At 48.2% G+C, this 27,705-nt stretch overlaps 3 protein-coding genes across 3 annotated transcripts; 2 read left to right on the top strand and 1 right to left on the bottom strand.

Moving 5' to 3' along the window:
* On the bottom strand, positions 1 to 27,573 carry LOC137278703 (orexin receptor type 2-like). Its single transcript, XM_067811216.1, has 2 exons — positions 27,459 to 27,573; positions 1 to 2,427 (listed from the first exon to the last, which is right to left on the bottom strand). Exon 2 carries the CDS (start codon positions 2,420 to 2,422, stop codon positions 1,181 to 1,183), a length of 1,242 nt encoding a protein of 413 aa, XP_067667317.1. The 5' UTR covers positions 2,423 to 2,427; positions 27,459 to 27,573; the 3' UTR covers positions 1 to 1,180.
* Positions 3,394 to 9,829, top strand: LOC137279127 (keratin-associated protein 10-8-like). The gene is made up of 5 exons (XM_067811603.1): positions 3,394 to 3,413; positions 4,357 to 4,627; positions 4,714 to 4,745; positions 4,843 to 4,928; positions 9,768 to 9,829. Exons 1-5 carry the CDS (start codon positions 3,394 to 3,396, stop codon positions 9,827 to 9,829), a joined length of 471 nt encoding a protein of 156 aa, XP_067667704.1.
* LOC137279126 (DNA-directed RNA polymerase II subunit RPB1-like) lies at positions 11,777 to 23,144 on the top strand. The gene is made up of 5 exons (XM_067811602.1): positions 11,777 to 11,865; positions 14,638 to 15,163; positions 17,489 to 17,536; positions 19,688 to 19,994; positions 23,041 to 23,144. The coding sequence occupies exons 1-5, from the start codon at positions 11,777 to 11,779 to the stop codon at positions 23,142 to 23,144; spliced, it is 1,074 nt and encodes a 357-aa protein (XP_067667703.1).
* Positions 27,574 to 27,705: the final 132 nt, after the last annotated feature.

Below are 27,705 nucleotides of genomic sequence, written 5' to 3'. Positions count from 1 at the left end.
GAGGTTTGACAGCGTTTACTCAACGTAAGTTGCACTTGTGTTCCACATGCTGTCTGCACAAACAAACATATATAGATATACAAACACATGCATATGCACGCATACACATGCATACACATGTACACGTGCACCCACATACGCACGCATATACATGTACGTATACATACACATATATACATAAGCATAGCTATACCCACATATGTACAGCACTTATATACACATAAACATACTCAAACACATTCACGTGCCCATGCACACACGCATGCAAGAATACACATATATGATTACGCATGCACATTCACACACACGCATGAAGAACATTCATGACATAAACTAGACGTGTCGCAGATGCACAGGACACTAAGGTATAGTAATACTTTGTCAGTGGGCGTAAACACTGATATCTCATGACATCGAACGCTGCACATGAAAGACATGGAAGAGTCTTGACTTACTCAGGGAGGCCGTTAAGCTATTGTGGTGACGTAACACATGATATCATAACACCGGTCGGGAGGGGTCCCAAAAACAGCAAACATTGCACGTGGACACATTCTCAGCACGGAATACACGTGCCGTAGCTGGAATCATTCATATACCGTATGAAACTGCTTGCTTAGCGAATGAAAACATTGGTTATTGCACGTGGGAATAATCCAAAGCATCTTGTCTGAGCATAGGCGAAGACGTTCGACTTCTTGTGTTGAAGACAAAACAAGACATGTTTTTACACGCATAATGTTTCAGATCATGATATGATCATGACGACTGCTTAGATTATGTCAACGTTGTATGCATTAAGACACCAGATGCATGCTGGATGTATTATCTGGTTTGTCATCCTGTGATGATGCAAAATTATTGCAAACGATATTTGTGTTGTGCTTAGAAGCTGGCTTGGGACAACCTGGTCTGAGTCCCTCCCACGCGGCTCGACATCTCGTTCGTAAAGAACAGTTTTACAAGACACAACAACCACATAACCGAACTTCTGGTGGTTTTAAACCCATTGCATTTAGTGTATTAAAGCAAGGCAACTGTCCTGTACTAGAGTTTACTTATTCCAAACGGAGCACCCCTGGGTGGTAGAAAGACCTGTTACAAGGTCTTACTCCCCTAGAATCGCAACCTGGAAACACAATGAAGTAGACAGGTTACCTGAACAAATACTATACAGTGGTCAGCAATCGGAGACTGCTTCTAAACTCCGGAACTGACTTGGGACGTTTAGTTCATCACAGGGTTTTGGAGGCTGACGGCAAGAGCTTTGCTTGCACAGACAGCAGAAGACTTTTTTCACGACTGTCTTACACTCCAAACGAAAGCCGTCGTTACAGAAACTGTAAATAATGGGATTTGCTGCACTGTTGATGAAAAAGGACCGCAGAAAAAGTTTGTAAGCGATCAATGCCGAGTGATTACAATGAAGGCTGTCCTCAAAGCCAGGGTATATGCTTTTGATTATCTGCAGTGCGAAGAATGGAATAAAACTGATAATGAAAACAAGAGTGACACAAAACAACATTATTGTTGTTTTAATGGTTTGGTTCTGGTTTATGTTCTGTCTCCTTCGTTGTTCTGTGCTTAAGATACTAGCATCACCATCAGCATTTAGTTGCATCACTTCCTTGTTTCCCAGCTTGCAGTTCAACTTCCGTATTGAGTCAGTAAGCGATGCTGATGAGTTTTTAGTTATGGCTGACCTTGACATAATGTTGTTCCTCCTTGCCTTCTGCCTCCAGACGCGAGCCACGATCAGTACATACAAGACTACGAGGACAGCCATAGTAGCCAGACACATCACCGTAAGTATGACAATATAGACCTGTGGATACCATTTGTCAATAACACTGTCGTCAAAGGAGCAATCGTATGTGTTAATCCCACTCATCTGCTCAGTCCGACGTCCATACAGTAGTGTCGCCGGCCATGACAGAAGTAGCGAACCAAACACGGCGAACACAATCCAAAGACGCGTCTCTTTCAGACTCATCTGTCTCTCAAACGGCCGGCATATCTTCCTGTACCGGTCAACGGCAATGGCGAGTAGGGCGCCGGCTGACGCTGTGGTGTTGAAAGTGATTGTGAATCTCATTATCCGACATACATGAGGTGAGTTGAAGTGATAATCAAACCTCAGATCAACCATCTCGGCTGGAATGGCTATCAAACAGTTGACCAAATCAAAGATTGCTAAACTAAGGATGAAGTATTTCGATGTACTCGCAGTGAACTTGGAATAATAAACAGCACACACGAGCAGGTTGCCACAGAAGCCAACAAGAAGCAGACCTCCTATAAACAATATGGCGGGTAGCTTATTGAGGGCCTCGTCGTTCTCTAGCTGTATCAGGCGAGCCTTCAGTTCGGGTTCCGTGTGGTTCAAGCCGTCCGAGAACAGCAGATGACTGCACGACGCCATCTTACCTGCAACAGCCCAGAGTAATCAGGTCAGTCATATTTCTACAAAAGCGATGTCATATATGGCAGCATGGAGTTGGCACACTTGACAAAGGGACTGTTCTGGACACCTAAGAAATATCTTCGCACCTGCTGGGGTCGGTTGAGTATCAAAGTGTTCGATTCCTCACATGAATACAATCTGTGCAGGCTATTCCTGATGCCCCCGTGATTTTACTGGAATACTTCTAAAAGCGGCTTAAAACTATTTCACTCTGTATTTTCGTACCTTTCACGTACATGACCTTTAGAAGTTGCAGTAGCAGATTTCACCTTTTCCATACATTTTCAGTGGAAACAAAATACTGAAAAAGGTTCTGGCCGAGATCTTTGAAGGACATTTGGAAGTGGAATGCATCAACTTGTTTAACAATGTTGAGGACTGAAGCCAGTAACACACTGCAACAACATGGTGACTTGATGGAGTAAAACACAAGCAAGAAGAGACCAGTGATACACTAAAATAACAACGTGGTAACTGGCTTCATGGAGTAAAACACAAGCAAGAAGAGACCAGTGATACACTAAAACAACAACGTGGTAATTGACTTGATGGAGTAAAACACAAGCAAGAAGACACCAGTGAAACACTAAAACAACGACGTGGTAATTGACTTGATGGAATAAAACACAAGCAAGAAGACACCAGTGATACACTAAAACAACAACGTGGTAATTGACTTGATGGAATAAAACACAAGCAAGAAGAGACCAGTGATACACTAAAACAACAACGTGGTAACTGGCTTCATGGAGTAAAACACAAGCAAGAAGAGACCAGTGATACACTAAAACAACAACGTGGTAATTGACTTGATGGAGTAAAACACAAGCAAGAAGACACCAGTGATACACTAAATCAACAACGTGGTAATTGACTTGATGGAATAAAACACAAGCAAGAAGAGACCAGTGATACACTAAAACAACAACATGGTAACTGGCTTCATGGAGTAAAACACAAGCAAGAAGAGACCAGTGATACACTAAAACAACAACGTGGTAATTGACTTGATGGAATAAAACACAAGCAAGAAGACACCAGTGATACACTAAAACAACAACGTGGTAATTGACTCGATGGAGTAAAACACAAGCAAGAAGGGACCAGTGATACACTAAAACAACAACGTGGTAATTGACTTGATGGAATAAAACACAAGCAAGAAGACACCAGTGATACACTAAAACAACAACGTGGTAATTGACTTGATGAAATGAAACACAAGCAAGAAGAGACCAGTGATACACTAAAACAACAACGTGGTAATTGACTTGATGGAATAAAACACAAGCAAGAAGAGACCAGTGATACACTAAACCAACAACGTGGTAATTGACTTGATGAAATAAAACACAAGCAAGAAGAGACCAGTGATACACTAAAACAACAACGTGGTAATTGACTTGATGGAGTAAAACACAAGCAAGAAGACACCAGTGATACACTAAAACAACAACGTGGTAATTGACTTGATGGAATAAAACACAAGCAAGAAGAGACCAGTGATACACTAAAACAACAACGTGGTAATTGACTTGATGGAATAAAACACAAGCAAGAAGAGACCAGTGATACACTAAAACAACAACGTGGTAATTGACTTGATGGAATAAAACACAAGCAAGAAGAGACCAGTGATACACTAAAACAACAACGTGGTAACTGGCTTGATGACAGTGATCATTACCGTTACAATGTTCCTCTAGTGCATCACTGGCCTCCTCATGTTGTTCTAGTGCATCACTGGCCTCCTCATGTTGTTCTAGTGCATCACTGGCCTCCTCATGTTGTTCTAGTGCATCACTGGTATCCGCATGTTGTTGTTCTAGTGCATCACTGGCCTCCTCATGTTGTTGTTCTAGTACATCACTGACCTCCTCATCTTGTTCTAGTACATCACTGGCCTCCTCATGTTGTTGTTCTAGTGCATCACTGGCCTCCTCATGCTGTTGTTCTAGTGCATCACTAGTCTACGCATGTTGTTGTTCTAGTGCATCAGTGGCCTCCTCGTGTTGTTGTTCTAGTGCATCACTGGCCTCCTCATGTTGTTCTAGTGCATCACTGGCCTCCTCATGTTGTTGTTCTAGTGCATTACTGGCCTCCTCATGCTGTTGTTCTAGTACATCACTGGCCTCCTCATGTTGTTGTTCTAGTGCATCAATGGCCTCCTCATGTTGTTCTAGTGCATCACTGGCCTCCTCATGTTGTTGTTTTAGTACATCACTGGCCTGATCATGCTGTTGTTCTAGTGCATCACTAGTCTACGCATGTTGTTGATCTAGTGCATCACTGGCCTCCTCGTGTTGTTGTTCTAGTGCATCACTGGCCTCCTCGTGTTGTTCTAGTGCATCACTGGCCTCCTCATGTTGTTGTTCTAGTGCATCACTGGCCTCCTCATGTTGTTGTTCTAGTGCATCACTGGCCTCCTCATGCTGTTGTTCTAGTGCATCACTAGTCTACGCATGTTGTTGTTCTAGTGCATCAGTGGCCTCCTCATCTTGTTGTTCTAGTGCATCACTAGTCTACGCATGCTGTTGTTCTAGTGCATCACTGGCCTCCTCATGGTGTCCTAGTGCATCACTAGTCTGCGCATGCTGTTGTTCTAGTGCATCACTGGCCTCCTCACTTTGTTCTATTGCATCACTGTTCTCCTCATGTTGCTGTTCAACATGAACTTCCCATGTTCTTATTTTACTCCATCCAGTCAATTACCATGTTGTTGCAGAGCGTTACTGGCCTTGTGTTTGTATAATAATTTCAGTCCTCAACGTTGTTAAACATGTTTCCTTTATAGTGCCTCCTGTAGTGCCCCTTGTATGTATATATACCCCTTGATATTGACTACTATTCATCTGATGAAGTAGCCAGCATACACTCTAAAACGTCTCGTTATTCACACTAAAAAAGTTGGCATTCATAAAACTTGCTTTTCTTTCCTTCTGGAGATCTGAGACAGGGGAGTTTCTAGACAGTGGTCAGCGCTACATTTATAATTTGATTTGAGCAGAGAGATCCACAGATTCAGAAAACTGCTTCCATAAACATACACAGATTCAAACTCACCTATACACAATGAGACGAGACTATATCATATTCACACACAAACATGTACACAGTCAGACTCAAATGTAGTCAGTTCCCTACGGTCATCACATGTGGAGCCCCTGCAGCCCCAACATCAGTCTCCTACATCACATGTGTAGCCTATGCAGCCCCGGACATCTGTCCCCTCCGGTCATCACATGTGGAGTCCCTGCAGACCCTGACATCAGTCCTTTACGGTCTTCACATGGAGCCCATGTAGACCCCGACATCTGTCCCCATTGGTCATCACATGTGGTGCCCATGCAGCCCTCGACATCAGTTCCCTATGATCATCAAATAAGGAGCCCCTGTAGCCCACATCAGTCCCCTCCGGACGTCATATGTGGAGCCCCTGCAGCCCACGACATCAGTCCCCTCTGGTCATCACATGTGGAGCCCATGCAGCCCACGACATCAGTCCCCTCCGGACATCATATGTGGAGCCCCTGCAGCCCCTGACATCTGTCCCCTATGGTCATCACATGTGGAGCCCATGCAGCCCTCGACATCAGTACCCTACGGTCACCACAGGTGGAGCCCATGCAGCACCTCAACATCAGGGGCCCGTTTCACAAAATGTTCGTAGCCTAAGATCTCGTAAGTTTTCTCGTAGCCATTCTACCTCCTATACTGTAATACAGGAGCTACGGATGCTACAAGAAAAGTTACGAGATCTTAGGCTTACGAGAGTTTTGTGAAAAGGGGCCCAGTAACCTACGATCATCACATGTGGAGCCCATACAGCCCCTGACATCAGTCCCCTGCGGTCATCACATGGAACCCATGTAGGCCCCGACACCTGTCCCCATTGGTCTTCACATGTGGAGCCCCTGCAGCCCCTGACATCAGTACCCTATGGTCATCACATGTGGAGCCCCTGCAGCCCCAGACATCTGTCTCCTATGATCATCACATGCCTGGCTATGACATATATTGAAAGATAAAGCTGAAGTGGGATCACAACTGTGAAAACCGTTCGTGAAACTGGATTGAATTGCAGCGTTCCACTACGCACTTGCTGCAGCTGTTGCATTGCATCGATTAGCTGATAATGGTGTACAAATGAGAAGGGCTTACTAGATACAGACTCAGTCAACATGAGGTTCGTCTTTTTCAAATAACACCACATCTTATCACTTTCCGTACTTGTTTGACGATGTCAAGTTTTGCTAGCCCTGCACATGTATAACTAGGTCACGGCAAAATATGAAGTCATTAACATTATGTTTAAACACCAAAGATGCGTGTAGGTAGCACCGACCTCACCAGTCTCAGAAATCGTAGCAACAACGGTGTCTTCAGCAACACCGGCGAACTCAATAAGGACAGGACACAGTACACTACGACAGAACACAGTACACTATGACAGGACACAGTACACTACGACAGGAGACAATACACTATGATAGGACACAGTACACTACGACAGGACAAAGTGCACTACGACAGGACACAATACACTACGACAGGACAGGACACAATACACTAAGATAGGACAGGACACAATACACTACGACAGGACGCAATACACTACGATAGGACGACAGGACACAATACACTACACGACAGGACGACATGACATACTACACTACGAAAGGACAGTACACTAAGATAGGACGACAGGACACAGTATACTACGACAGGACCCAATACACTACGACAGTACACAGTACACTGCAACAGGACAAAGTGCACTACGACAGGACACAATACACTACGACGGGACACAGTACACTACGACAGGAGACAATACACCTCGACAGGACACAATACACTACGACAGGACACAGTACACTATGAAAGGACGACGGGACTCAATACACTACGACAAGACAGTACATACGGTAGGACGACAGGACAGTACATTACGATAGTGTGACAGGACACAATACACATAGATAGGATGACAGGAGACAATGCACTACGACAGGACGACAGGACGACAGGACGACAGGACACACTACACTACGACAGGAGAGTACACTACGATAGGACGACAGGACACAGTACAGTATGGCAGGACGACCGGACACAGTACACTAAGGTAGGACGACAGGACACACTACACTAAGGCAGGACGACAGGACACAGTGAACTACGGCAGGACTACAGGACCCAGTCAACTACGACAGGACGACAGTACACAACGATAGGACAATGGACCACAATATACAACAACAGGACAACGCACAAATTACACTACAACAGGACAGGACACAGCTGCTGGCGAGTAGTTAGACATCTCGTTCCTCGTAGACGCAGTCCATGATTCTGTGGAACAGAGCAGCAGACAGCTGAATGTGTCGACAAATACATAATACTCCACCACGGCGTTATATGTGTATTTAATGTGTTTACTATCGGCTAACCGAACTGGGTAAACATCATCAGGTGTGTTCCGTCTAGTAGCGGTGACTCTTTGTTTCTATCCTCATCTACCACTTGCCTGGAGAGTGAACATATCTGCCTCCAACTGTCTGATTACATTCACTCCTGCAGAGGGGACATATCTACCAACGATTGTCTGACACCTCGATAGTGGACATATCTGTATCCGACAGTCTGATTACATTCATACCTGGAGAATTGTTACGAGTGTGTATTTTCTGTATATTTTGTTATTAATTAAGTAATAATTGTTATTGGGTCACAACATTTAGTGTTTTGAATAATAATTATGATGGGTCACATTTCGTTTTAATAGATGGTCAACACTTTTAGGATTCTGGTTTTCCGGAATTTATCTGTTCCTGTTTTTCTATGTGTTTACTTCCGGCAGACTTATTCGAGGGCATTCTACAGTGTTGACGATTGCTTTATGTGCCCGAACTTTCGTGAAATGACTGAGTATATATATAAAAGCTGGTTGCTGTGTTGAGGGCGACACTCATTCATATTAACTGGAGGATATACATCACTGCCAACGCTTGATCATCAAAACCCGTCAACGCCTGAATCTACATTATCTGCTGTCAGACCGATCGCTGTGTTTACTTTCTGCATAGTTGATTCTCTCTCCCACTAAGGCTTTAGTGAGTTTACTACTAAATATATTTTGTGACCCATTGACTTAGATTATGTCTCACTTATATTGTATTTGAAATCTGCATTGTGAAATTGACTTGTGGCTTTGTATACCTTGCTCTCGTTGCATAAGAATACAATTTGAACGTTTATGACTTGTCTTTGTTCTGTTTTGCTGGTTCAAAAGGGGATTTCTTACATCATTTGTCACGGTAAATTCTTAACCGTTCTCTTAACCTGGAGAATGAACGTATCTGCCACCGACTGTCTGACTGACACCTGGAGAGTGAACATAAACTATCAAAAAAAAAAAAGAAACGCAAGGATGAGAAATCTGTTACGAAAATGTTGTAGTTTTAAACATGTATAACTCGTCCACAAATAGACTTTAGTGCATGAAATTTTACATAAGGTTTAGAAGAAGGTAATGTCTATAAAGCCAAGTGGATATTTTTACATAACGGAGCAACTGAGCGCGATGGTGACGACGTACCACGACCACGACGTCGGGTGTCCTGGCTCTGAGACCAGTCGTTTTCAACCTCTTTCCTGCAGTTTGACCGGATATCCTTCAGGCACCCTGGCTTCTCTGCCGTCACCCGTGCCAGTACTGTGATACCCGGATGCACCGATCTTGGGCTGCAGTGGTGACTCGAGGTCTGCCTGTACGGGGACGGTTATTTGTTGTACTAATTTGGTTGCAACGAGCTGCAGGCCACGATATCTTGCTCACACTAACATTCAGACGCCTTGCAACAGAGGATTGGTAATGTCAAGAATGCATTCTTTCAATGGCGATGTTGTGTGTCGCATAGTCAAAACGTGACGGTAGTGATTTGACCTTGAAACTCCTTCTAAACGAATGCCAGATTTCTGAAAGTAATCTGGATTTTTTTTTTGTTGCCAGACAGTGAATGCTCTCTGCTACACAATTTCAACTGAAAGGTGATTTCTGTTGTGTAATTGTGATGCCTTTCTAGTCCTAGTGAGAAATCTCATCAAAATTCAACATTTTCAGATAAAACCGATTTTTACTTGTTCAGTTGTGTAAAATCATGTTATCAATCTTTGTGCTACATAATTTGACGTTGTTTGAACAGAATAGGTAATTAATAGATGTTTTCTAAAAATACAAATCGCATATTCGTTTCTTGTTTGAGATAGTATATCTGCCACTGACTGCCTGATTACACAGATACCTTGAGAGTGGCTATAGAAGAAGAAGAAGATGATGAAGAAGAAGAAGAAGAAGATTAGTGTCACATATATTCTTTCCATACAATTACATTTCATCACCAAGTTGTAGAAATATCCGGCCTATTCAGGCCTACGAGACACGAATACACATTAAAATTGCGTTAAAATATATAGAGTGTACAATTCATAAAATAATTTGCAATATTATTAAATTGGTACGTAACAATTGCACAGAGCAATTGCACCCTGTGGGTGGGTGAAGCATTTTATCAATATTATTTCTGTTATTACCCCGATTGAATGCAATTACGAATGATAGTTTAGACGACGTCAATACACAATGAAAACCCATGCGGCTTGAGCGTTACATTAGCTTTCATAATAGTAATGAAGAAGTATGGTTGTCTGGCAGATAATGGTGGCAATGAATTATTATAAAGCTTCTTAATCATATCAGCACGCATATCTGTATAGAGGTTACATTTCTTCAGAAAGAGAAATTCATCCACCTCAGGTGCGAATATCCATCAACTATCCAGCCCCACTACTATTTAACGTGTAAAGGTGCATCACAGAAATACGGTGACATGATCAAAACACGGGCAATTATGCATTCATCAATCAATATCTCGTATTTTACAGGTCTCATAAGTACCAAAAGCTTTTGTCCATATTTCCGATGTGTGTATGAGGCATATACACAGGCTTGAGGTGGAAAGTCATATACACAGGCTTGACGTGGGGAGGCATATACACAGGCTTGAGGTGGGAAGGGATATACACAGGCTTGACGTGGGGAGGCATATACACAGGCTTGACGTGGGAAGGCATATACACAGACTTGACGTGGGGAGGCATATGTTGGTTTGTATCAAATAGCCAAAACAAATCGAGGTGCTGTGCCGGAAATATATAAAATTAGGTCGGCAAGACAAGTCTGTAATATTCAATAATATGTCTGATTACACTCATAGCTTGAGAGTGACATATCTGCCACTGACTGTCTGGTTACATTGATACCTTCAGAGTGGACATACCTGTCACCAACAGTCTTTCTATATCTATACTCGTATAGCCCATTCGATTATCGTCAGTGCTCGCATATATTGTCATAGGCGAAGAATGCTTAATCAACCGGATTATTCGGCCCATTGTTTCAGGGTTACCTACACAGCAAGTGACTGACACATGACTACACAATACCATTCCGAATGTGTCAACTGTAACACATGAAATCCTAAACTATACTATCAAGTGTGGAGGAACATTCACAAGGAGTGGCCCAGCAGGTGCGTGGATCTCTGGGTCTTGAGTACCTTCATTACTCGACTGACAGATACATTGTGGTCCCGGTGATCAGATGCTTGGAATCAATCCGTCGGAATGCGTAGGATATATATAAAAGCAACCTGAACGAACAGATTTCGTCTTGTCTTCTGGAAAGGACCACGTCGCGAAATCGTTGTGTTCCGCATTAGAAAGAGTACACATTCATAACTTCTTAATTAGATACACATTGAGAGTTACCTGCTAGAGAAGTACTAACTGGACGTGTGGAGGTTGCCATACTTTAGATGTTTGGAGTTAAAACGTGTAACAGACATCATGCAACATTACATAACGATTATCGATTGTGTACAATAGAGGATATATGTCAGCATCACATCTCTGTACAACGCATTCTCAAATGTTCATACTGATCCAGGTTATGCAACTGTCGGTGAGATTATTTTCCAACACAGTCAAATCATTGTAATACACTGTAATACACTGTAACACACTGTAATACACTGTAACACACTGTAACACACTGTAATACACCTGACACTAAGACACACGAATAACAGTGCTGATAAGCACTGACGTGGTTCAATCCCAGGTGACGATGTCTTCAGGCACTTAAAATGACTGCTTGTGTTGCTGGGAATTTCACGGTACCTATCAGGGACTTACTCAGTCATCGTTTTGTAAATCATAGGGACCAAAATGAATATATAAACTCTGTTGATGGCGCTGCTTCGCAAGCTCATAGATAATACACATTCATTCCTGTTAATGGGAGCTTACTTAACCAGTGGTGGCCGATGTGATAACTGGTATGTGATAGACACTTGAGTGAAGTAAAAGACTTGTATCTAGAAGATGCATGGACTTGTTGAGTAAAGCGAAGGCCATGACTGAAACGTGGTGGGTAAACGTAATATTTTAACTGTCAGAGGCCGAATTTACAAATCGGAGGAATGAGTGGACACCTTGCTGACACAATTACGTGAGTTATTGTCAAGAACAGACTATTTCTCCTAAACGTGATAGTTCATCCCTTGGTAATGAATCCTCTAGCCTGTGGTCAGAAGGTCATATAATGCTGCTAGACTGGAAGATTCTGACGTCATAATATATGACTACCAGTGAAAGCCTGAGTGCCACGAGCAGCCAGGTTGCATGTGTATGTTGTATGCCAAGCGTCAGCCGACTCCCCACATGCACCATCTGTTGTAGCCCACATCTACGGTTATTTCAGACCGCCACCCCGAGAAGTGAACGCTGACATATAAACACACTCCCGCCGACCCCAGATGTAACATGATGAAAACCTGCAGTTTTATTATAGTCCGATCATGGAGACATCTCAATCAAGGGGAAGGGTTTTCTGATATTCCCATGTCCTGAGATATCCTAATAGCTTTCTCTCAGATATTTCACCCTGTTATTCTAACCAATCTTCCCCTCTATCCCACGTGTCCTGTAATATCTCGACAAGCATCCTCTGCAGCTCCCCATTTCTCAGTTCTCCTTCTCCCACTATCCCCCTCCTCCTGTTGTTGTTCTCATTTCATCACCCCCTTCCTATCACCCTAGCCTCTGATTATCCTCCCCAGTGTTCTCATCTCTCCTCATGTCTATCACCCTAGCCTCTGATTATCCTCCCCAGTGTTCTCATTTCACCCCCCCCTTCCTATCACCCTAGCCTCTGATTATCCTCCCCAGTGTTCTCCATTCACCATCCCCTTCCTATCACCCTGGCCTCTGATTATCCTCCCCAGTGTTCTCATCTCTCCTCATGTCCATCACCCTAGCCTCTGATTATCCTCCCCAGTGTTCTCATTTCACCACCCCCTTCCTATCACCCTAGCCTCTGATTATCCTCCCCAGTGTTCTCCTTTCACCATCCCCTTCCTATCACCCTAGCCTCTGATTATCCTCCCCAGTGTTCTCCTTTCACCATCCCCTTCCTATCACCCTAGCCTCTGATTATCCTCCCCAGTGTTCTCATCTCTCCTCATGTCTATCACCCTAGCCTCTGATTATCCTCCCCAGTGCTCTTCTCCTTTCTCCTCATTTCTATCACCCAGCCTCTGATTATCCTCCCAAGTGTTCTTCTATCTCTCCTCTCTATCACCTGATCCTCTGATTATCTCCCCAGTATTATCATCTCTGCTTTCTATAACCTTATGCTCTGATTATGTCTTCCCAGTGTTCTTCTCATCTATTCTCCTTTCTGTCACCTCACTCTCTGATATTATCCCAAGCTTTCTTTTCTCTATTGTCCTTCTCGCTCTCACATGACATCCCTGTCTTCAGTTTACAGCCGGGTGGTCTGTGTTGCTGCCGCAAGCACTTTAATTCCAAGTATTAAGCATTACACAGTTGTGTTTCCCCGACTACACAATGTTTGTGTAGTTAGCAAAATTCTTTCTTGACTGAGTTGAGAAAATGTCAACAGCACTTGTACCAACACACACAATGCAAGGGAACAATGGAGCGCCTGACACGTGCTTGTATATGTCAACCATATCAGCACTGCAAACCTGTCTAAATAAGGGAAGTTCAAAACGGTATATATCAGTACACATGTAAGCCATAGCTGTCAACAACGCCGAGGTCTGATCACGTGCTAGCAAGGCTGTCGCGTGGACATGCATTGTGATGTGTTGAATTGTCAATGACTCTGATAAGAACATTTGCCATAATTTAGAGGGTGTCAGCCCGATCTGTCGACAGTCCGGGTATAAACCATCTAGAGTTGGTTCAACAGTATATGATCGTAGTATGCTGGGCTATTAGTGGCAGTGTTCAAAACAACAGTAGCGCTAAGACTACCTTAAGTCTACCTGAAGTGACAAAAATACGTATTATGATCATTGGATTGTCTAGTCCAAAGTTTACATGCCTCCGCTGTAATACTGCTGAGTAGAGTGTTAAAACAACCAGCAAAGAGGCACTGGCTTTGTCACCTCGACTTTCACATTTGCTTGTAGATTCCAAGCAGTTTAAAGCAGTATCCCCCAGTCTGCTTCTAGGACGGCTGGACAGATATAATGCAGACAGACCAGTCAGTTGTGTCCACTAGTCCATAGAACTGTGACGTCAGTCACTGGTGTCCGTGTTCCCCAGAGACACCGCTACACTGTGACGTCAGTCAGTTGTGTCCACTGCTCCATGCAGCCTACACTGTGGCGTCAGTGGTGTCCATGCTAAATAGAGCCTCCACTACACTGTGACGTCACTCAGTTGTGCCCATGCTCCATAGAGCCTACACAACACTGTGACGTCATTTGTGTCCATGCTGTATTCAGCTTACACTACACTGTGACGTCAGTCAGTAGTGTCCTTGCTCCATTGGGACTATACTATACTGTAATGGCAGTCAATTGTGTCCACTGCTCCATACAGCCCACACTACACCGTGACGTCAGTCAGTAGTGTCCTTGCTCCATTGGGACTACACTATACTGCAATGTCAGTCAATTGTGTCCACTGCTCCATACAGCCCACGATACACCGTGACGTCAGTCAGTTGTGCCCTCTACTCTATCGAGCCCACACTACACTGTGGCGTACGTCAATGGTGTCTATGCTCAATACAGCCTCCACTACGTATACACTGTGGCGTACGTCAATGGTGTCTATGCTCCATACAGCCTCCACTACGTATACACTGTGGCGTACGTCAATGGTGTCTATGCTCCATACAGCCTCCACTACACTGTGGCGTACGTCAATGGCGTCTATGCTCCATACAGCCTCCACTACGTATACACTGTGGCGTACGTCAATGGTGTCTATGCTCCATACAGCCTCCACTACACTGTGGCGTACGTCAATGGTGTCTATGCTCCATACAGCCTCCACTACACTGTGGCGTACGTCAATGGTGGCTATGCTCCATACAGCCTCCACTACGTATACACTGTGGCGTACGTCAATGGTGTCTATGCTCCATACAGCCTCCACTACACTGTGGCGTACGTCAATGGTGTCTATGCACCATACAGCCTCCACTACACTGTGGCGTACGTCAATGGTGTCTATACTCCATACAGCCTCCACTACACTGTGGTGTACGTCAATGGTGTCTATGCTCCATACAGCCTCCACTACACTGTGACATCAGTCAGTAGTGTCCAGTTTCCCAGAGCTTCCACTACACTGTGACGTCAGTAAGTTGTGTCCACAGTTCCCCTCCATCACACATCCGCTCCCTCCATCACACAACCTCTCCCTCCAGCACACACCATCCACTCCATCACACAGCCGCTCCCTCCATCACACAACCTCTCCCTCCAGCACACACCATCCACTCCATCACACAGCCTCTCCCTCCAGCACACACCATCCACTCCATCACACAGCCTCTCCCTCCAGCACACAACCTCTCCCTCCAGCACACACCATCCACTCCATCACACAGCCGCTCCCTCCAGCACGCAGCTACTCCCTCCAGCACGTCCCATCCACTCCATCACACAGCCGCTCCCTCCATCACACAACCTCTCCCTCCAGCACACACCATCCACTCCATCACACAACCTCTCCCTCCAGCACACACCATCCGCTCCATCACACAGCCGCTCCCTCCATCACACAGCCTCTCCCTCCAGCACACACCATCCACTCCATCACACAACCTCTCCCTCCAGCACACACCATCCGCTCCATCACACAGCCGCTCCCTCCATCACACAACCTCTCACTCCAGCACACACCATCCACTCCATCACACAGCTACTCCCTCCATCACACAACCTCTCCCTCCAGCACACCATCCCCTCCATCACACAGCCGCTCCCTCCATCACACAACCTCTCCCTCCAGCACACACCATCCACTCCATCACACAGCCGCTCCCTCCATCACACAACCTCTCACTCCAGCACACACCATCCACTCCATCACACAGCCGCTCCATCCAGCACGCAGCTACTCCCTCCAGCACGTCCCATACACTCCATCACACAGCCGCTCCCTCCATCACACAACCTCTCCCTCCAGCACACACCATCCACTCCATCACACAGCTACTCCCTCCATCACACAACCTCTCCCTCCAGCACACACCATCCACTCCATCACACAGCCCCTCCCTCCATCACACAACCTCTCACTCCAGCACACACCATCCACTCCATCACACAGCCGCTCCCTCCATCACACAACCTCTCACTCCAGCACACACCATCCACTCCATCACACAGCCGCTCCCTCCATCACACAACCTCTCCCTCCAGCACACAACATCCGCTCCATCACACAACCTCTCCCTCCAGCACACACCATCCGCTCCATCACACAGCCGCTCCCTCCATCACACAACCTCTCACTCCAGCACACACCATCCACTCCATCACACAGCCGCTCCCTCCAGCACGCAGCTACTCCCTCCAGCACGTCCCATCCACTCCATCACACAGCCGCTCCCTCCATCACACAACCTCTCCCTCCAGCACACACCATCCACTCCATCACACAACCTCTCCCTCCAGCACACACCATCCGCTCCATCACACAGCCGCTCCCTCCATCACACAACCTCTCACTCCAGCACACACCATCCACTCCATCACACAGCCGCTCCCTCCAGCACGCAGCTACTCCCTCCAGCACGTCCCATCCACTCCATCACACAGCCGCTCCCTCCAGCACACAACCTCTCCCTCCAGCACACACCATCCACTCCATCACACAGCTACTCCCTCCATCACACAACCTCTCACTCCAGCACACACCATCCACTCCATCACACAACCTCTCGATCCAGCACACACCATCCGCTCCATCACACAGCCGCTCCCTCCATCACACAACCTCTCATTCCAGCACACACCATCCACTCCATCACACAGCCGCTCACTCCAGCACGCAGCTACTCCCTCCAGCACGTCCCATCCCCTCCATCACACAGCCTCTCCCTCCATCACACAACCTCTCCCTCCAGCACACACCATCCACTCCATCACACAGCCTCTCCCTCCATCACACAACCTCTCACTCCAGCACACACCATCCACTCCATCACACAACCTCTCCCTCCAGCACACACCATCCGCTCCATCACACAGCCGCTCCCTCCATCACACAACCTCTCACTCCAGCACACACCATCCACTCCATCACACAGCCGCTCACTCCATCACGCAGCTACTCCCTCCAGCACGTCCCATCCACTCCATCACACAGCCGCTCCCTCCATCACACAACCTCTCCCTCCAGCACACACCATTCACTCCATCACACAGCCGCTCCCTCCATCACACAACCTCTCCCTCCAGCACACACCATCCACTCCATCACACAGCTACTCCCTCCATCACACAACCTCTCCCTCCAGCACACACCATCCGCTCCATCACACAGCCGCTCCCTCCATCACACAACCTCTCCCTCCAGCACACACCATCCACTCCATCACACAGCCGCTCCCTCCATCACACAACCTCTCCCTCCAGCACACACCATCCACTCCATCACACAGCCTCTCCCTCCAGCACACACCATCCACTCCATCACACAGCCTCTCCCTCCAGCACACAACCTCTCCCTCCAGCACACACCATCCACTCCATCACACAGCCGCTCCCTCCAGCACGCAGCTACTCCCTCCAGCACGTCCCATCCCCTCCATCACACAGCCGCTCCCTCCATCACACAACCTCTCCCTCCAGCACACACCATCCACTCCATCACACAGCCGCTCCCTCCATCACACAACCTCTCACTCCAGCACACACCATCCACTCCATCACACAGCCGCTCCCTCCAGCACGCAGCTACTCCCTCCAGCACGTCCCATCCACTCCATCACACAGCCGCTCCCTCCATCACACAACCTCTCCCTCCAGCACACACCATCCACTCCATCACACAGCTACTCCCTCCATCACACAACCTCTCCCTCCAGCACACACCATCCACTCCATCACACAGCCGCTCCCTCCATCACACAACCTCTCACTCCAGCACACACCATCCACTCCATCACACAGCCGCTCCCTCCATCACACAACCTCTCACTCCAGCACACACCATCCACTCCATCACACAGCCGCTCCCTCCATCACACAACCTCTCCCTCCAGCACACAACATCCGCTCCATCACACAACCTCTCCCTCCAGCACACACCATCCGCTCCATCACACAGCCGCTCCCTCCATCACACAACCTCTCACTCCAGCACACACCATCCACTCCATCACACAGCCGCTCCCTCCAGCACGCAGCTACTCCCTCCAGCACGTCCCATCCACTCCATCACACAGCCGCTCCCTCCATCACACAACCTCTCCCTCCAGCACACACCATCCACTCCATCACACAACCTCTCCCTCCAGCACACACCATCCGCTCCATCACACAGCCGCTCCCTCCATCACACAGCCTCTCCCTCCAGCACACACCATCCACTCCATCACACAACCTCTCCCTCCAGCACACACCATCCGCTCCATCACACAGCCGCTCCCTCCATCACACAACCTCTCACTCCAGCACACACCATCCACTCCATCACACAGCTACTTCCTCCATCACACAACCTCTCCCTCCAGCACGTCCCATCCACTCCATCACACAACCTCTCCCTCCAGCACACACCATCCGCTCCATCACACAGCCGCTCCCTCCATCACACAACCTCTCACTCCAGCACAAACCATCCACTCCATCACACAGCCGCTCCCTCCAGCACGCAGCTACTCCCTCCAGCACGTCCCATCCCCTCCATCACACAGCCGCTCCCTCCATCACACAACCTCTCCCTCCAGCACACACCATCCACTCCATCACACAGCCGCTCCCTCCGTCACACAACCTCTCCCTCCAGCACACACCATCCACTCCATCACACAGCCGCTCCCTCCATCACACAACCTCTCCCTCCAGCACACACCATCCACTCCATCACACAGCCGCTCCCTCCAGCACGCAGTTACTCCCTCCAGCACGTCCCATCCCCTCCATCACACAGCCGCTCCCTCCATCACACAACCTCTCACTCCAGCACAAACCATCCACTCCATCACACAGCCTCTCCCTCCAGCACGCAGCTACTCCCTCCAGCACACACCATCCACTCCATCACACAGCCGCTCCCTCCATCACACAACCTCTCCCTCCAGCACACACCATCCACTCCATCACACAGCCGCTCCCTCCATCACACAACCTCTCCCTCCAGCACACACCATCCACTCCATCACACAGCCGCTCCCTCCAGCACGCAGCTACTCCCTCCAGCACGTCCCATCCCCTCCATCACACAGCCTCTCCCTCCATCACACAACCTCTCCCTCCAGCACACACCATCCACTCCATCACACAGCCGCTCCCTCCAGCACGCAGCTACTCCCTCCAGCACGTCCCATCCCCTCCATCACACAGCCTCTCCCTCCATCACACAACCTCTCCCTCCATCACACACGAATCACTCCATCACACAGCCGCTCCCTCCAGCACGCAGCTACTCCCTCCAGCACGTCCCATCCCCTCCATCACACAGCCGCTCCCTCCATCACACAACCTCTCCCTCCAGCACACACCATCCACTCCATCACACAACCTCTCCCTCCAGCACACACCATCCGCTCCATCACACAGCCGCTCCCTCCATCACACAGCCTCTCCCTCCAGCACACACCATCCACTCCATCACACAACCTCTCCCTCCAGCACACACCATCCGCTCCATCACACAGCCGCTCCCTCCATCACACAACCTCTCACTCCAGCACACACCATCCACTCCATCACACAGCCGCTCCCTCCATCACACAACCTCTCCCTCCAGCACACAACATCCGCTCCATCACACAACCTCTCCCTCCAGCACACACCATCCGCTCCATCACACAGCCGCTCCCTCCATCACACAACCTCTCACTCCAGCACACACCATCCACTCCATCACACAGCCGCTCCCTCCAGCACGCAGCTACTCCCTCCAGCACGTCCCATCCACTCCATCACACAGCCGCTCCCTCCATCACACAACCTCTCCCTCCAGCACACACCATCCACTCCATCACACAACCTCTCCCTCCAGCACACACCATCCGCTCCATCACACAGCCGCTCCCTCCATCACACAGCCTCTCCCTCCAGCACACACCATCCACTCCATCACACAACCTCTCCCTCCAGCACACACCATCCGCTCCATCACACAGCCGCTCCCTCCATCACACAACCTCTCACTCCAGCACACACCATCCACTCCATCACACAGCTACTCCCTCCATCACACAACCTCTCCCTCCAGCACACCATCCACTCCATCACACAACCTCTCCCTCCAGCACACACCATCCGCTCCATCACACAGCCGCTCCCTCCATCACACAACCTCTCACTCCAGCACAAACCATCCACTCCATCACACAGCCGCTCCCTCCAGCACGCAGCTACTCCCTCCAGCACGTCCCATCCCCTCCATCACACAGCCGCTCCCTCCATCACACAACCTCTCCCTCCAGCACACACCATCCACTCCATCACACAGCCGCTCCCTCCGTCACACAACCTCTCCCTCCAGCACACACCATCCACTCCATCACACAGCCGCTCCCTCCATCACACAACCTCTCCCTCCAGCACACACCATCCACTCCATCACACAGCCGCTCCCTCCAGCACGCAGTTACTCCCTCCAGCACGTCCCATCCCCTCCATCACACAGCCGCTCCCTCCATCACACAACCTCTCACTCCAGCACAAACCATCCACTCCATCACACAGCCTCTCCCTCCAGCACGCAGCTACTCCCTCCAGCACGTCCCATCCACTCCATCACACAGCCGCTCCCTCCATCACACAACCTCTCCCTCCAGCACACACCATCCACTCCATCACACAGCCGCTCCCTCCATCACACAACCTCTCCCTCCAGCACACACCATCCACTCCATCACACAGCCGCTCCCTCCATCACACAACCTCTCCCTCCAGCACACACCATCCACTCCATCACACAACCTCTCCCTCCAGCACACACCATCCACTCCATCACACAGCCGCTCCCTCCATCACACAACCTCTCCCTCCAGCACACACCATCCACTCCATCACACAGCTACTCCCTCCATCACACAACCTCTCCCTCCAGCACACACCATCCACTCCATCACACAACCTCTCCCTCCAGCACACACCATCCACTCCATCACACAGCCGCTCCCTCCATCACACAACCTCTCCCTCCAGCACACACCATCCACTCCATCACACAGCCTCTCCCTCCAGCACACACCATCCACTCCATCACGCAGCTACTCCCTCCAGCACGTCCCATCCCCTCCATCACACAGCCGCTCCCTCCATCACACAGCCGCTCCCTCCAGCACACACCATCCACTCCAGCACACAGCCGCTCCCTCCAGCACACACCATCCACTCCATCACACAGCCACTCCCTCCAGCACACACCATCTACTCCATCACACAGCCGCTCCCTCCAGCACACACCATCCACTCCATCACACAGCCGCTCCCTCCAGCACACACCATCCACTCCATCACACAGCCGCTCCCTCCAGCACGCAGCTACTCCCTCCAGCACGTCCCATCCCCTCCATCACACAGCCGCTCCCTCCATCACACAACCTCTCCCTCCAGCACACACCATCCACTCCATCACACAGCCGCTCCCTCCATCACACAACCTCTCCCTCCAGCACACACCATCCACTCCATCACACAGCCGCTCCCTCCATCACACAACCTCTCCCTCCAGCACACACCATCCACTCCATTACACAGCCGCTCCCTCCATCACACAACCTCTCCCTCCAGCACACACCATCCACTCCATCACACAGCCGCTCCCTCCATCACACAACCTCTCCCTCCAGCACACACCATCCACTCCATCACACAGCCGCTCCCTCCATCACACATCCTCTCCCTCCATCACACAACCTCTCCCTCCATCACACAACCTCTCCCTCCAGCACACACCATCCACTCCATCACACAGCCGCTCCCTCCATCACACAACCTCTCCCTCCAGCACACACCATCCACTCCATCACACAGCCGCTCCCTCCATCACACAACCTCTCCCTCCAGCACACACCATCCACTCCATCACACAGCCGCTCCCTCCATCACACAACCTCTCCCTCCAGCACACACCATCCACTCCATCACACAGCCGCTCCCTCCAGCACGCAGCTACTCCCTCCAGCACGCCCCATCCCCTCCATCACACAGCCGCTCCCTCCATCACACAGCCACTCCCTCCAGCACGCACCATCCACTCCATCACACAGCCGCTCCCTCCAGCACACACCATCCACTCCATCACACAGCCGCTCCCTCCATCACACAACCTCTCCCTCCAGCACACACCATCCACTCCATCACACAGCCGCTCCCTCCATCACACAACCTCTCCCTCCAGCACACACCATCCACTCCATCACACAGCCGCTCCCTCCATCACACAACCTCTCCCTCCAGCACACACCATCCACTCCATCACACAGCCGCTCCCTCCAGCACGCAGCTACTCCCTCCAGCACGCCCCATCACCTCCATCACACAGCCGCTCCCTCCATCACACAGCCACTCCCTCCAGCACGCACCATCCACTCCATCACACAGCCGCTCCCTCCAGCACACACCATCCACTCCATCGTTCAGTCATTCCCAGGACACACAGCACACATCATACATTGGACAAACCTTGGTAGTCACCTGCCTCGGGAACCCAAACTATTTGCAAAGACCTCATCAATTTCCCTTGGAATGGGGATGGCGTGTGTTATCTTGTGTTGTTACGCAGCTCTTATCTAATCGAAACTTGGCACTGGGGATTTATGGATCGTAACGTCATGCAGAATAACCCAAGTATAATTTGCATGGAGCATACTTAAAGCAGGGTTCGGGAAGAAAAAACATTCCAGATAAAGATGGTTCAATGTTATAACTGAACAAGGACTACAACAGTCTGTATGCTTCAACTGAACAAGGACTACAACAGTTTGTATGCTTCAGCTGAACAAACACTACGACAGTCTACACTTCAAGTGAACAAGGACTACGACAGTCTGTATGCTTCAACTGAACAAGGACTACAACAGTCTGTGTGCTTCAACTGAACAAGGGCTACAACAGTCTGTATGCTTCAACGGAACAAGGACTACAACAGTCTGTGTGCTTCAACTGAACAAGGGCTACAACAGTCTGTATGCTTCAACGGAACAAGGACTACAACAGTCTGTATGCTTCAACGGAACAAGGACCACAACAGTCTGTATGCTTCAACTGAACAAGGACTACGACAGTCTGCATGCTTCAACTGAACAAGGACTACGACAGTCTGTATGCTTCAGCTGAACAAACACTACGACAGTCTGTACACTTCAAGTGAACAAGGACTACGACAGTCTGTATGCTTCAACTGAACAAACACTACGACAGTCTGTACACTTCAAGTGAACAAGGACTACAACAGTTTGTATGCTTCAACTGAACAAGGACTATGACAGTCTGTATGCTTCAACTGAACAAGGACTACAACAGTTTATATGCTTCAACTGAACAAGGACTACAACAGTCTGTATGCTTCAACGGAACAAGGACTACGACAGTCTGTATGCTTCAACGGAACAAGGACTACGACAGTCTGTATGCTTCAGAATAATCAGATGACAAGAATGAACGTGAGCTCCGTCGGAAATCGAGCACGAATCAATGATGGCCCCAACACCCCAGTTCAAACGACAAAAAAGCCCTGATTGCTTGAATGTTGTAATCAATTAGATCGTCACAGCTGTGCCCACTCACAACAACAGAAATCATGGCTGTAAACGGTAGCAAAAACGTAATCACTCCACTGATTTTAGTTTAGTCAGGACTAGTGTTAGCAACCCACGCGTAACATGCTCGGACCATTCTCCCCTGCCAGTGCTGGGACAACCCTCCTACTGATTAACGTAACATGCTAGGTCCATTCTCCCCTGCCAGTGCTGGGACAACACTCCTACTGATTAACGTGATTACAGGTAAACATAGTGCGTCCAAGGATCCCCAGCATAAAACTACTCAGATACAGCACAGAACTAGCATCCCCAATACAAGGACTAACACGCACAAAGAGAACTAGCATCCCCAATACAAGGACTAACACGCCACATAGAAAGAACTAGCATCCCCAATACAAGGACTAACATGCACAAAGAGAACTAGCATCCCCAATACAAGGACTAACACGCACAAAGAGAACTAGCATCCCCAATACAAGGACTAACACGCACAAAGAGAACTAGCATCCCCAATACAAGGACTAACACGCCACACAAAAAGAACTAGCATCCCCAATACAAGGCCTAACACGCACAAAGAGAACTAGCATCCCCAATACAAGGACTAGCACGCACAAAGAGAACTAGCATCCCCAATACAAGGACTAACACGCACAAAGAGAACTAGCATCCCCAATACAAGGACTAACACGCCACATAAAAAGAACTAGCATCCCCAATACAAGGACTAACATGCACAAAAAGAACTAGCATCCCCAATACAAGGACTAACACGCACAAAGAGAACTAGCATCCCCAATACAAGGACTAACACGCACAAAGAGAACTAGCATCCCCAATACAAGGACTAACACGCACAAAAAGAACTAGCATCCCCAATACAAGGACTAACACGCACAAAGAGAACTAGCATCCCCAATACAAGGACTAACACGCACAAAGAAAACTAGCATCCCCAATACAAGGACTAACACGCCACACAAAAAGAACTACCATCCCCAATGCAAGGCCTAACACGCACAAAGAGAACTAGCATCCCCAATACAAGGACTAACACGCACAAAGAGAACTAGCATCCCCAATACAAGGACTAACACGCACAAAGAGAACTAGCATCCCCAATACAAGGACTAACACGCCACACAAAAGGAACTAGCATCCCCAGTACAAGGACTAACACGCACAAAGAGACCTAGCATCCCCAATACAAGGACTGACACGCACAAAGAGAACTAGCATCCCCAATACAAGGACTAACACGCACAAAGAGAACTAGCATCTCCAATACAAGGACTAACACGCCACACAAAAAGAACTAGCATCCCCAATACAAGGACTAACACGCACAAAGAGAACTAGCATCCCCAGTACATGGACTGAGACACACTAGGGAACTAGTATACCCAATACATGGATTGAGACATACAAAGAGAACTAGCATACCCAGTACATGGACTGAAACACACAACGGGAACTAGTATCCCCAATACATGGATTGAGACACACAAGAGAACTAGCATCCCCAATGCATGGATTGAGACATACAAAGAGAACTAGCATACCCAGTACATGGACTGAAACACACTAGAGAACTAGCATACCCAATACAAGGACTAAGACGCACAAAGAGAACTAGCATCCCCAGTACATGGACTGAGACACACTAGGGAACTAGCATCCCCAATACATGGATTGAGACACACTAGAGAACTAGCATACCCAGTACATGGATTGAGACACACTAGAGAACTAGCATCCCCAATACATGGATTGAGACACACAACGGGAACTAGCATACCCAGTACATGGATTGAGACACACTAGAGAACTAGCATCCCCAGTACATGGATTGAGACACTCTAGAGAACTAGCATCCCCAATACATGGATTGAGACACACTAGAGAACTAGCATCCCCAGTACATGGACTGAAACACACAACGGGAACTAGCATCCCCAATACATGGATTGAGACACACTAGAGAACTAGCATCCCCAATACATGGACTGAAACACACAACGGGAACTAGTATCCCCAATACATGGATTGAGACACACAAGAGAACTAGCATCCCCAATGCATGGATTGAGACACACAAAGAGAACTAGCATACCCAGTACATGGACTGAAACACACTAGAGAACTAGCATACCCAATACAAGGACTAAGACGCACAAAGAGAACTAGCATCCCCAGTACATGGACTGAGACACACTAGGGAACTAGCATCCCCAATACATGGATTGAGACACACTAGAGAACTAGCATACCCAGTACATGGATTGAGACACACTAGAGAACTAGCATCCCCAATACATGGATTGAGACACACAACGGGAACTAGCATACCCAGTACATGGATTGAGACACACTAGAGAACTAGCATCCCCAGTACATGGATTGAGACACTCTAGAGAACTAGCATCCCCAATACATGGATTGAGACACACTAGAGAACTAGCATCCCCAGTACATGGACTGAAACACACAACGGGAACTAGCATCCCCAATACATGGATTGAGACACACTAGAGAACTAGCATCCCCAATACATGGATTGAGACACACAACGGGAACTAGCATCCCCAATACATGGATTGAGACACACTAGAGAACTAGCATCCCCAATACATGGATTGAGACACACAAGAGAACTAGCATCCCCAATACATGGATTGAGACACACTAGAGAACTAGCATACCCAGTACATGGATTGAGACACTCTAGAGAACTAGCATCCCCAATACATGGATTGAGACACACAAGAGAACTAGCATACCCAGTACATGGATTGAGACACACTAGAGAACTAGCATACCCAGTACATGGATTGAGACACTCTAGAGAACTAGCATCCCCAATACATGGATTGAGACACACTAGAGAACTAGCATCCCCAATACAAGGGTTGAGACACACAAAGAGAACTAGCATCCCCTATACATGGACTGAGACACACAAAGAGAACTAACATCCCAATACATGGATTGAGACATACAGCGAGAACTAGCATCCCCAATACAAGGGTTGAGACACACAAAGACAACCAATATTCATAGTACATGCACTGAGACGCACAAAGAGAACTAGCATCCCCTATACAAGGACTGAGACACACAAAGAGAATTAGCGAGGGCCAGCATATGTCGCTTTTTCATATAGCGATAGCTTTCATGATCAGTTTCACAGCTGAGCGCACACTCCTTCCATCTTTACCCACGACCTGATGCACATATGCCCTCATTGAGAATGTTCATGACCCTCCAAGCAGTTCGTTGAAGTCGGAAGTCATCAACTCAGAGTTCTGACTAAATCAAGTGTAAAGTATAACTTAATGAATAGAGAACTTTTAAAAGTCCACAATCTGCCAAGTGTATTTACCCAGGTGAATACTTGCTCCGTGCATTCAAGGATGTATACAGTTTCTAAATATGTTCTCTTTAGATTTTCCATAGTCATTAATTATGTGGAGTATCAAGCAGATATGGATCTAAAACTTGCACGGTCAAGACATCTGAGGTCTAAATATGTAACTCAGCGGATCCGCCATCTGTCCTCTGCGAGTGAAAATTCTACAACTATTCACATGTAAAATGTCCATTGTCCAAATATTTCTTTAATAAGAGGAGATTTACAGATCCACTTACCTTTATATGTCGATTAATCCATAACAGTGTGACACCAGCGTGGAGTCTGCTACATCCACCCAGCATACATACAGTCAGGAAACACGTCTACTGCGGCCAATTGCCGCCACGCTGTGGAACTTGCAATTCTAGACCGTTTTTGTCAACGTCTCGTTTAACGCGAGATTAGGTCACGTGTGTTGTCAATTTCCCGACAGAAGCCGGTAGTGTGACCTGTTATATTGTTAACAGGTTGTTTTCCAATACA

This window comes from Haliotis asinina, chromosome 3, assembly GCF_037392515.1.
Source record: "Haliotis asinina isolate JCU_RB_2024 chromosome 3, JCU_Hal_asi_v2, whole genome shotgun sequence".
NCBI classification, from domain to species: Eukaryota; Metazoa; Mollusca; class Gastropoda; order Lepetellida; family Haliotidae; genus Haliotis; species Haliotis asinina.
The sequence above is the reverse complement of the archived record's forward strand: the minus strand, read 5'-3'. Positions and strand labels throughout refer to the sequence as shown.